The 12942-nt window shown below is 46.8% G+C and overlaps 2 protein-coding genes across 2 annotated transcripts in view; one reads left to right on the top strand and one right to left on the bottom strand.

The window, feature by feature from the left end:
- LOC132865856 (zinc finger protein 850-like) overlaps window positions 1-12942 on the bottom strand; it is a 1522149-nt gene that overhangs the window by 937489 nt on the left and 571718 nt on the right. The window lies entirely within an intron of this gene.
- LOC132865857 (zinc finger protein 420-like) overlaps window positions 1-12942 on the top strand; it is a 74171-nt gene that overhangs the window by 23477 nt on the left and 37752 nt on the right. Inside the window, exon 2 of the mRNA XM_060898349.1 lies at window positions 10682-10853. Within this exon, the coding sequence (XP_060754332.1) occupies window positions 10694-10853 (160 nt within the window). The 5' untranslated portion in view covers window positions 10682-10693. The remainder of the gene's footprint in view (window positions 1-10681; window positions 10854-12942) is intronic.

Raw genomic sequence — 12942 nt, forward strand, 5'->3', positions numbered from 1 at the left:
CTGTTTAAGAAAGAGACAGGTTGGTGACATGTCTCTATCACAACTTTCTGACCACCAATGTAGCTGTGGAAATGTTCAACGGCCCAAACAGTAGTTAGCAGGGGTTTCTCAGTTTGAGAATTTAAGCTCCACACTACTAAGTGAATGGCTAGTATATGCGACGACTCGCCTGTCTTTGTCATACTGCTGTGATAAGGCAGCACTTAAGCAGTGAGTGGAGAAGGTAAAATGCTCAAGGTAAAATGCTTTGTCCTTGTCTGGATAAGCGAGACAGGGGGCTGAGCACAATTTCTGCTTCATTTCTCTGAAAGCATGTTCTTGAAGACTGTCCCACTGAAATTCCCTATCCTTTCGGAGAAGTTCTGTGAGTGGTCTCGCAATTTCTGCGTAGTCCTCAATAAACTGCCTAGATTAATTGCAGATGCCTAGAAAGCTCCTAAGCTCTGACACATTGGTGGGGGCTTTAATGTCTTGGATGGCTTGGACTCTCCCTGACTGGGGTTCGATACCATCAGGCCCCACGAGCAGGCCAACGTATTCAACTTTTGTGCGACACCACTGGCCCTTGGTAATGGAGAGCTTGGCTCCAGCATTAGCAAGCTGAGTAAGGACATGTCGAATTTTGATTAAATGAGCTTTGAATGTTTGCGATCTGATCAGGATGTCGTCAACATAAATCAAGTTTCCGCGAGCAGCAGCATCATTCATGGCCTTGTGTAAGAATATGTTGAATTCAGCTGGTGAGTTGGAGTACCCAAAAAGGCACCGGTTCCAGGTAAATTGTCAATTTGCAAAGGAGAACGCTAGTTTATACTGGTCTTTCGGATCGACTTTCATCGTCCAGAATCCACTGGCTACGTCGGCGGTGGAGAAAAACTTAGTGTCTCTCACCTTGGCGAGTTCCTGGTCTAAATGGATCATTGGCCACCTTGACAAGGGGACTTGCTTATTCAGCTGCCTGTAGTCAATGGTGAGGTGCCATTTGCCATTAGGATTCAGCACGGGCCACAAGGGAGAATTGTATGTGGAATTACATTCTCGAATGATCTGCTTCTCCAGCAAAGTGTCTATGATCTCTTGGATAGTCATAAGCTGCTAAAGGGATTTTGTACTGGCGCGCAAACGTTGGTGGTGCATCCGGGTCAGTGGGGATTCGTACGGTGTGGAGGTCTGTGACTCCGCGGTCATTAGAATCCCGTGACCAAATGTCTTTGAAATCATAAAACAATTGGTGGAGTTGTTTCTGAGCGTCCAAGGTTAGGCTATCAGCCTTAGTAAGCTGTTGTTGGACCTCCAGTTTGAAACCTGGGTATGGTTCGCCTAATGGAGAATCTACAGCATCTGACGCAGGGGTGTTTTCACCCAGCTGAGAGGAGAGGGCATATACCATCATGTCCTCTGCTTTGTGCTTTGGCCATGAAGACTTGGTCATTGCTCAGCATGTCGTGTGGCTCGATACGAATCATGTTATTGGGGACGGTGAAGAAAGTGTTTCTACTGTCTTCTAGTCCGACCAAAGAAAGAGGCAGTTCGCCTATGACTGGAATTGTTAGTTCAGTCATGGAATGATCTGTCTATCAGCAGACCTAGGGGGCAGCGAGCAGGCATGGTGAGAGGAGTGTTGGTCAAGTTTTGCACCAGAATGTAAGATGAACAATGGTTCAGTTCAAGCAGAGGAGTGCCACAAACTGTTAGGTTAAGTTCCAGAAATAGAGGCAGATGTTGAAAGAAAGCCTCTGAAGTTGGAAGCTCTTGACCTCTCAGAATGACCAACTTAAGGGGAAAACCGGCCGTCCTAGCAGGAATAACAACGTCAAACTCACCAGCTACCTGGCATGCCTGAGGGATGGTTTATCCAGAGCGCAAGCGTTCGGGGTCAGCGAGGAGTGGGTGGTTTTTGACGTTGGCTTGAGTCCAGATTACCTGGTTTACCATGTCTATCTGGGCTCCGAGCCTGACCAGAATGTCTGCCCCAATGAAGAGTGAATTGGAGAGTTGAGGGACCACGCTCAAGAAATGGAGGAACTCTCTTGTTCCGATTGTCATGGTCATGGCACAGACGCCAACAGCCTTAACAGAGGTTTGGGGTTGTTCGGCAGAGAGAAGTCGGTGGCTTTTCTGCACGAATATGGGGCAGGAATGGCTTTGACAGAGCATGTCAAACAAAGTCTGGCTGATGGCTGACTTCTCAGACCAAAGCGTCATAGCTGCATTGAGGACCGTGGTCCCATTGACTCGCACTTCACCTGATAGGATAGAGCAGTACATAGCTGAGGTTGAGTTACTCAAAGAACAAAGGAAAGAGGCGTGGTTTTCCAAAGAATTGTGGCCACTATGGGGACTCGCGATGTCGGGTGTTTCGACACCAGACTCGGTGTACAAAGACATGAACTGAAGTTCATCGGAAATTTGGTCTCCCGTGGCGCTTGGTTGGTCGGTGTCTGCACTAATCTCATCGCAACGGGCTTGTGCATGTTTTTTGGGATCCAACGGCTGTGGGGTCGTGATTTGGGCCCACAATTGACTGCGACGACAATCAATGAGTGGTGCCAACCTGTCGAGTAGGTCTTGGCCAATCAGTAGTTTTTCCGTACCCACAGAGCAGATGTAAGTGGGATGCATGATTGACATGCCTTGGAATGTGAGTTCCAACCATGCCATTTGCAGGGGTTTTTCTAGAAAAATTTAGTATAAGGGCGCTCACCATGGCGAGGGGGGGGGGTTTGTCCGTCCCCCCCCCACCGTGCGAAGCCTTTGAAAAATTGAGGCTATAATGGGACATTCTGAGGCTATCTGACAGGGAAATTATAACAAATTGTCAACATTTGAAAAAGAAAAGTAATCATCTTCTGCCCCGGACAGTCTTTGGCTTTCTTCCGTTTCATGCCACGGGATGACATCTTTAAATGCCCAAGTGTCAACAAAAACAACTCGCGAACTACTACTATCAAAAGCTCCCGCGCCGGTGGGTGAAAGGTAATTCAGTCTCGAGAAATCTCGCTGTACAAGTCAGCTGACCTTGTATGTAACCCATGTCAAATCTCGCGAGAGCAGCCGCGACAAGTAAACAACATGGCACGTCAGTCTGGAAAACGCCAATTCAGATTGTTTTTGCACCGTCTGACGGTGTATCTGCTATGATTGGAATATTTTTGGAGTAATTATAACGTATTTGATCAGATACATTGTCACGTGGTGTTGCTGGGATGTTTTCACGGAGAAAAGATCGTTTTGAGAAAGATTGCATGTTGTGAAGTAGCATATAAGTGCATGGCCTAAGTGTGACTTGGGGTTCAATCGGCATTTCAGTAAGGGGGCGCACTCCGAGAGTAAGAGGGCGCAGCGCCCCTGTTCCCTGGTTTAGACGAAAGCCTGCCATTTGTGTTACTGGGGCTTTGTTTTGCGTGAAGCTGACCAAGTTTATGTTGCAGGGCTTGGTTGGGATTGGGTCACCTTGTAAGAGCCGTGTCTGAGAGATGGTGGCGAAGACTTTAGCGCACATGAGCGTGATCTCCGATCCAGTATCTAGATGGGCTTGGAGGGTGATTGTACCCTCGACCACCACAGGGGTGTAAATGCGCTTAGCATTGCCTCTTCTAACTAGATCACCTAAGAACTGCATCAGAGGTGCGTTTTGTGTGTTTGCCTTCACCACCGGGGGGGGGGGCCCTACATCCTGACCATCGCCTGCTGTTTCACAGGGATCTCCTCCCCATTTCACAAGATATACTCGTGGTTCCTGGCTTAGTCATGCCTGCGGGTGTCCTTTGTCATCTTTCTTGGGCTCTTTTGTTTTATCTGTTGAGGGGTCTAACCTCTTCTGTAACAGTTGTTTAACCTCAGCCAACTGGGCTTTCAAAGAATCCAGCTCTGAGCGGAACTTACCAGGTTGGTCTGAGTCACTGTGTCGGTCACCTCTACCCCTACGTGTAGAGCTACGGTCAGAGCGCTCCTGCCGTCTCTGGCCAGAGCGGGGATGACTATCTTGCTGCCAACCGCCTTGTTCCTTATGACCCTTTTCATATGATGAGCGGTTGCCATGGTCACTGTGGCCTTGCCCTCGGTCTCTCGTGGCCTTACCTTGCCGATTCTTCCACTCACCCTGGTGATGGCTCGGCAAGGGGCGGTTCGGACCGGGATTTCTCCAGGTGGGTCCCCCTGGTGGAGCTTCACCACCTCCTAAGGCTAGTGGGGTCCTGTCTGCACCCTGGAGACTAAGGACCCTGGGTTCATCATCCTTTCTGTCTGTGGTTTTGACAATGGTCTCCCAGGTCATTTGGGCTAGTTGCATAATTTCCCTCATTGAGTAGAAACCTTGTCGACATGTCAGTGTGACTGGAGTCCGCACGCTTGGGTGGAGGTTATGTAAGAAGAGGGATTTGAAGCCTCTATCTTCTTCCAAGGCTGGTGTGCCACTACCCTGGAAATAGGCAGTACGTAGCCGTCTATAATATTCACGAGGTGCCTCAGACCGTTTGTGTTTAATTTGTATTGCACACAATGTCGCGGAGGTTTCATCCGTGTACGGCGCATACTCATCCCTCATGTAATTGCGAAGTTTCGAATGGCTATCGCGAATGTCTGGGGGTAGCGTCTCTAAAAAGGCACGAACGCTGCTACTGGAGGTCTTCCAGATCAGTTTAAGTTTCTCTCGTGTTGTGGCTTTCGGCAGGTCCATCAGGCATCGGTCAGTTTCTCGCAAATAATCATTTACATTTGTTCTTTTATTGTCAGGATCGAATCGCTCAACATCTTTGGCAAGTAGGTCAATTTGCCGTATGCGAAGGGCTTGGTGCATGTCCTTGTGCGGCCTCCTTGGCTCTCCTGAGTACTCACTACCTGAGCTACTCTGGTATTGCTCCCATTTTGCACTAGATTCGTAGTCTGATTCATCCGAAGATGGATCAGGGATACTGTAGCGCGCTGACCTGGGTGTGCTATGGGCCTGGGCTCGGGATGAGCGCAGTATGGCTCCACCCTGGCTAAACGATGGAGTTGTGTAGCGAGTTGATGGAGTTTGGCAGGATGTCTGGTCCTCGACCAGGTAATCCACGGTGTCCGGCTCGGACGCCTCTTCCTGCTCTGAGCTTCGGCACATTGCTGGGGGTCTTTCATGCCCCTCACGCCCTTCTTGGGGGGTCTGCTCCTTGGCAGCCTTTTCGGCTTTCTCTAGCCTTTTGGCGTAATCAAGGGAGTTTTTCAAGAGCTCATGCTCCCTATATAAATCATTGTTATCGGCTGCCAGCTCGGTGTTGCTGGTGGTCAGCCTGTCAACCTCTCTGTGGAAGTATCTGATTTCTAAATCAGTATCTTGGAAGTGGAACAGGAATAGCCTACCTAGTGCTTGGACACTAATAGTTGTTCTTTTTGGATCTCTCATATGTTTTATTGAGTTATCTATGTTATTTTGGCATTCACCCTTACTCATGTTCCTAATGTTTGCTTTTTCGGAGGCAGAGCAGTGAATGAGGTCTGCGATGACATCAAAGAGATGCATGTCTTGAGCGTTGTCTTCAGCCTCTGAGACATGAGGGGATGCCATTTTACTTAGGTTGGATATTAGGTAATTAATTAATCAATTAGTTAATTAATTATTAATTAATATTAACTACGTAATTAATCAATTAATAAAGTTGGTTTTTGTTTGGAAATGCTATCTCTTATCCTAAGTTATTAATAGGTTATTAGTATTTTGTGATATGGTTATCACGCTACTGTTAACCGTTTAACACACCTGGGGATATACCTTGGCAGTTGCTGAATCAAACTGATAATTTATCTGTTGTTGCAACAATATTCAAGAAGTCAACAAACCAATCACCTCACACGGGGCACCAATAAATATGTGGGTGCAATTGGTCTTAAGTGATCAGTCTCATTAAATCAGTCTCATTAAATCTCATCTCATCTCATTATCTGTAGCCGCTTTATCCTGTTCTACAGGGTCGCAGGCAAGCTGGAGCCTATCCCAGCTGACTACGGGCGAAAGGCGGGGTACACCCTGGACAAGTCGCCAGGTCATCACAGGGCTGACACATAGACACAGACAACCATTCACACTCACACACCTACGGTCAATTTAGAGTCACCAGTTAACCTAACCTGCATGTCTTTGGACTGTGGGGGAAACCGGAGCACCCGGAGGAAACCCACGCGGACACGGGGAGAACATGCAAACTCCGCACAGAAAGGCCCTCGCCGGCCACGGGGCTCGAACCCAGGACCTTCTTGCTGTGAGGCGACAGCGCTAACCACTACACCACCATGCCGCCCTCTCATTAAATCAGTCTAATTAATAATACCATTAATTTTGGTGTTTAATAATAAATAACCAAACAGCTAAATTATGGTGTATTCCAGTATTATGATCACTACTGATGCAGCAATAATGTATTACTTACCATATTACATAGACACTACAGCCAATAGCATTCATATACACTTGGGTGAAGGCAATTTGGAGTTCTTTGAGATTGTGTGACTTCAAGGATACAGCAGCAAAAACAGACAAGCACAGGTTAACAGAATAATTGAATTTATTATAACAACAATACTAAATGGGTAATAGCAGTTGAATACATTCAATATGGTCAGCAGCAATATATAGATAAGACACAAACAGTGAGGTAGTACTCGATGAGCGTGTGTGAGAGGGAGAGATGTTGTCTCCTTGCTGCCAAGCGAGCGACTGAGCTCTTAGGGCGTGTCCCGTGCGTGGCGGCGCAGTGTGAGAAGGGAGGAGTGCGAGGCAGAGAGGAGGAGAGAGAGTTTGAGTATGCATGCGGGAGGTGCACGGTAAATAAATCAGAGATTGGAATGTTATCTAAGGTGTTGGGGGGAAGGGAAAATCACCTCGTGGTTTTCTTGAGACAAAGGAATTCGTCGTGGTTGCTAATTCCACTACCTTATAACATTGACCAAATCCACTGAAATCTTGATGAGGTCAAAGTGTGTGTAATAATGAAATTAAGGGGTGTTAGAGGGGATAGAGAAGAGCATGCAACAACCTATCTATTAAAACAACAGAGAGAACAATGTAGAACAACAATTATCAACTCGACATTCTAAGTGTCTACAGTATGCACAATTAAACAGTTTGAGTTTAAATTCACACTATTTCATAAAGCTAATTCCTAAGACTAGTTTGCCCAAATGCCAGCCTTACTTCCAATATCTTGCTTCTATGCAGGAATGCAGAGATGTCCCGAAATTTCGCAGAGTTTCGGGTGCTCATGGAGGTTCACAGAAGGCTCGTGGGTCGCTTCTGTGAAGGCGCAGAGAAGTCCTTGATCCGAAGCTTCGTCGTTCGTGAAGAAAAGTCTCTGACTGATAATGTGCACAGCGATTAAGTCAGAAGGAATCCGGTCGCTTCTAACTTTTAATTAACTGCTTGGGCTGCAGTCATAACGTTACTTATAATAAACAAATAAACCGGTTGTAACTCAATTGAGTGAGACGACGCAACTTGGGTACAAAAAGCGCGTTGAGTCTTCTTTCTTGCAAGGCAGACGTCGTGATTTCGGATGGTCCGATGAACGGGGGTATCTCTATATGTCTGTATGACGCGAAGATCAACAGAGAGAGCGAGTTGAGGGTGACCAGGTCACTTATAGAGTCAGAGTCACATAGGTCATCGCGGAAGTTAGTTGATGGGATTTGTAGTTCTAGACGGGGACTGTGGCTGTCCCTACAGCGTGGATAATTACAAGTATCTTGGGATTGTCATTGATGATAAATTGACTTTTAACAAGAACTGCGAAGCAGTATGCAAGAGGGGACATCAGCGGTTGTTTTATCTTCGGAAATTGTTCAGTTTTAACATTGATAAAACTATGCTGACCCTATTTTATCGTGCTTTTATTGAGTCAGTTATTTTTTGCCTTCGTGTCTTGGTTTGGTAATCTGTCACTACATGACAAAAACTCCCTGAACCAAATAAATGGCCTGGGTGGCTCCTTTTTAATGGTGCTGTACATACTTTCGTGCATCGAGAGCTTGCAGCTGATTTACAGTTACTTGCTCTCCACCTTCTGGTACAAAACGGCCTCCAGCCTTCTGTCCGATGCGTCTGTCTGTAAAATGAAGGGGAGAGAGAAATCAGGGGAGTGTAAAAGTGTCCGTCCATTCCCCCCCCCCCCCCCCCCCCCCCCCCCACACACACACACACTGCAGCTTTTACCTTGGTGAAAGCCTGTTGGCACTGCTCCATCCACTGGACCAGATCTGGTGCTCCCTTTTTAGTGAGATCAGTCAGTGGGCTGGTGACATCTGAATAATTAGGTATGAACCTAGGATAGTAGCCAGCCAGCCCCAGGAACTGCCTCACCCCCTTTTTTGGTCTTGGGCCTCGGGGAAGCCACAATCGCAGCAGTCTTGTCAATTTGGGGATACACCTGCCCATGACCCAGATACCGTACTTCCACCCACCCAATTGCACTTTTTTTGGGGTTAGCTGTGAGACCCACATGCCTCAGTGACTCTAGGACAGCCCTAAGGTGTTCAAGGTGCCGAGGCCAATCATTGCTGTACGCGATAATGTCATCAAGGTACATTGCCACATAGGCAGTGTGGGGATGGAGGATATTCTCCATGAGCTGCTGGAATGTGGCGGGAGCCCCAAATAACCCAGAAAGAAACATGACAAACTGGTGTAATCCAAACGGTGTGGAAAAGGCCATTTTCTCTCAGGATAGAGGAGTCAAGGGGATCTGCCAATATCCCTTTGTTAAATCCAGTGTTGAATAAAAGTGAGCAGCATCTAACAGATGAACCAACACATCAATGCGAGGCACTGGGTATGTGTCGAATTTAGACACCACGTTGACTTTTTTCTATAGTTTACAAAGAACCGGACTGATCTATCAGTCTTGGGTACCAGGACCGCCGGGCTGCTCCAGTCACTGTGTGATTCCTCAATCACAGACGCGGAAAGAGAATACGGGAGGACACCACTGGTGCGGTGGGCCAGCTGTGGGGAGCGAGCCCATGTCTCTGTGGTGGGGGAATGGGGTGGGGACGGGAAGAGAAGGGAGAAGAGGCGACCCATCCGCCTGCTGTCAGAACCGGCATCAGATGGCCCTCCACCAACTTGATGGCTTGTTCCAGGGATGCTGAGCGATGACGCTGGACCCAGTCTGCCGTTCCTTCCGGAAGTTGAGCGATAAACTGTTCCAGTGTCACCAGATCGATGATCCTGTTGGTGTCATGGTCTTCCACCCTCAGCCGCTATTGGTCGAATGCGAACGGCCGGCTGACGACCTCCAATGTCCGTGTCCAGAAGCACTGGCGATGTTCTGGAGAGTGGCCGACACACTGCAGGATGGCTCTCTTCAGGTCGGTGTATATGAGCTGGCTGCCGGCAGCGAGCTGCTGTGTGGCGGGCTGTGCCTCGCCAGTCAGGAGCGGAAGTAGGCATGCTGCGCGCTGCTCAACTGGCCACCCCCACACTTTGGCTGCTGGCTTGAAGTGAGCAATTAAAGCCTTCCGGATCGTTGTACGGGCTCATCTTTGTGAGGGTGCTGTGGGGAGGGTCCGCTGCCGTCGAGGTCCCCGACAACACAAGCAGATGCCAGAACGCTTGGCGATCTTCCTGCTGGGCCAGTATCAAGGCTTCAAAGCATTGCTCTTGTTCCGTCCGGAGGGCGGTCAGCGCTTGATTCTGGTTCTGCTGGGCAGTAGCAAGGGCATGGATGAGATCCTTCAATGGGGAAGACTTCATGTGGTGGTTCCTTTCTGTACTCCTGGGTTTCGGCACCACTCTAATACATCCCTCATGTGGGTGGAGTACAGAAGCATGGCAGGTGAGAGATGATGTTCTCACACACCTTTTTATTTTCGTGTTGTTTTTCAGCTTGAACATCCGTTAGGTACACAGACGTGTGTACACACAGTTGTGTTTCGGTCTGGGGAAATCTCTTCTGTCTGCTCTCTCCCTCTTTTTCTGTTCTCCACAGTCACTCCAACAAACACACACACACATTTAATTGACAACAGGTGCATTGACTTTGCCACTCACCTTCCCTGGCCCCGCCCTACATTCACAAACTGACACTAAGCCACGCCCCCACTGCCACAAATGCGTTTGAAGTTCTTCATACTAACTGTCCAGGTTTTTGTGTCATGCCGAGATAATCATTATAAAGAATCGCGATGCCTCCTCTGCCAGTTAGACGAGGCTGGTGTATATAACTGCAACCAGGAGGACTAGTTTCATTTAATGCTACAGACTCCTTTGGTTTAATCCATGCTTCTGTTTAAACACAGTACATTAAACTGCTGATCAGTAAGAAGTTCATTAACAGTTCGTGCTTCAGACATAAGGGAGAAAATATTTAAAAGTCTTACCTTTTACAGTAGGTCAAAGGTGCTGGCAGTGGCTGTACAGTCAGTATGATCTAATTTTATATTAATTAGATTATTAGAACCAACTCTGAGTATTTCTACTTTTTTGTATAGCTCGGGGAACAGGCACAGTCTCAAGGTAATGAAACCTGTGTGATGACTCTGTGCAGGTAGCAGACAGACAGTTTAGCCTGTCCGTCTGCTCCCTGGCCTTGGCTCTGGATTGTCGTGGATTAACTAGGCCTGTTCTGAGGCTGAGCTATGCTGCGAGAAATGAGAGCAGCGTCTTCCCGAGTGGGATGGATACCGTCCCGCCCTAACAGATTTGTTTGATCTTTAGCTGTGTGAGGACATGAAAACAGAGACATCCATGGATGGAGAGACCTCAGAAGCCCGTGTGAAGAAAGAGGAGACGCTGGAGCTGAATATCTACAGCTATGGATATGCTCTCGACAACCCACCTGAAGGTCTCTCCGTTAAAGTGGAAGATCCTGACGATAAAGACTATCTCTGTAAGACATTAGGCCACTCTGGTGCTCAGTAACACTCACTGTTTATTCTACCCTGCACACTATCTGGTGCACTAAAAGTACAATACAGTACATTTGGCATGTAGCCTCAGTCTCATTTTAATCAACAAATTGACATTGAAATTCAGATTTTTTATTGATTAAAGTATGAACTTTGTTTATAGAGCATGTAACATGGTAGCGAGGAGTGAGAGGAACTTTGTTTATTTATTTTTTTAAAATACTTTAGTCGTTATAAACCGAAGATGTTAACCTGAACGAAAAAGCATGGAATATCACACGATGGGTGTGTATTAAAAAAATCTATGCTGCATGGTTTTATTTTCATATTACAGCATGGCCCAAAATGTATGATTCCCCTCAAACCATAGTGATTTGCTTGTTATTGTAATTTTGAATTTATGAATGACATACAATGTTTAATTTGTTTCTGTTTACATTTAATGTTGCAGAATGTCTGTCATTCTCTCCAGCCACTCCTGTGTTTTATTCTGAGACAAAAAAAAAAAAATGTGGGATGTCGTGTGACTGAGAAACCAGAAAGCACAAAGTCCTCTGTCCTGAAGACTCTTCCATCTTGGGAAACTTACTGACTGATACCTGGGTCTCCTTCCATAAATGTTAAATAAACGTGTCGTAACGTCTTCACCACATTAGAAGATTATAGGTCCCCCCCCCCCTTTCTTCCACCCATTTGTCATCCAGTGTGGTCACCTGCTAGTATCCACCCACTAGCCAGGTCTCTCTAACCATGTGAGTGAAGGCTAACACGTACTTCCTCCAAGACATGTAAAGCCATCAAACTCCTCTTTTTCAATTGCAGCTCATGCTGTGTCACATGATCGCAAAACACACCTGGAGGACAGTGCTATGTGCTCTGTTCCCCACATGCATAAGCTCGCAGAAGATCCCAACCAGCTGTGATTTAATAGGGGACAGAGAGTATGCCCCTCATTATGCCTCTGGAATGGAATGTTCAATAAGAGACAGTGGGTGTGAGAGACAGGAATCCAAATATACGGATTTCGGGGCATCACAGTGGTGCAGCTTCGGGGTCCTGGATTTGATTTTAAGCTCGGGTTGCTGTCTGTGTGAAGTTTTGCAAGTTCTCCTCCCCGTTGGACTGCATTGGACTATTTATTTACTTACTTTCTTACTTACTGTGTGGACAGAAGAAGAAGAAACTTTTTATTTGTCACATGCACACTTCAAGCACAGTGAAATTCATCCTCTGTATTTAACCAATCTGAAGCAGTGATCACGCGTGCGCACACCCAGAGCGTCAGGGGTCAGGTACCATGTTCAAGAGCACCTCAGCCCAAGGCCGCCCCACGTTAACCTAACTGCATGTCTTTGGTTGTGGGGGAAACCAGAGCACCCGGAGGAAACCCACGCAGACACGGGGAGAACATGCAAACTCCACACAGAAAGGCCCTGGGACGCTGGGTTCGAACCCAGAACCTTCTTGCTGTGAGGCAACCGTGCTAACCACTACACTACCGTGCCGCAGTTAATTTTGTTTGTACCTGCATGTGATTTTCATAACAAATTTGGGAAATTCTGTTCCCCAGAAGATAAGCAAACAAGTAGCTGAATTTAAAACAACCCTGACCAGGCAAGTCCTAAGAGAATACTGTAAATACGTCATGCAGTGCCACAGTCATGTGAATGAACATTCGTTTTATTTTGCCCTGCAAGCTTCGTATCTGACCATTTGTTTACTCCCACAAGGAAGTAAAAAAAAAAAAACTTGTACTCGTATCCAGTGCTGGCACAAAATATGGAAATGCCTAGGAAAAGATTGATTTTGCATACTTAATCCGTGCAAATGACATCAGAATCTGCACTGAAGGCAACTGAAATACATTATGAAGATACAGAAACACCTTTTAACCACAATTTTATACTTTACCCATGAAAATACTAGCAGTTTTGGCCATCGTTGTGTGATAAACATCATAAAAATATTGGAAATAGTATCTCTTTTTTAGTTTAGCCCCAAAAACCACCTTAATCACTCCTTGTTGGGCAATCCTACCATGATATGCTAATTATTCCACAGGTGAAAACC

Source organism: Neoarius graeffei, chromosome 18 (assembly GCF_027579695.1).
Source record: "Neoarius graeffei isolate fNeoGra1 chromosome 18, fNeoGra1.pri, whole genome shotgun sequence".
Lineage (NCBI taxonomy): Eukaryota > Metazoa > Chordata > Actinopteri > Siluriformes > Ariidae > Neoarius > Neoarius graeffei.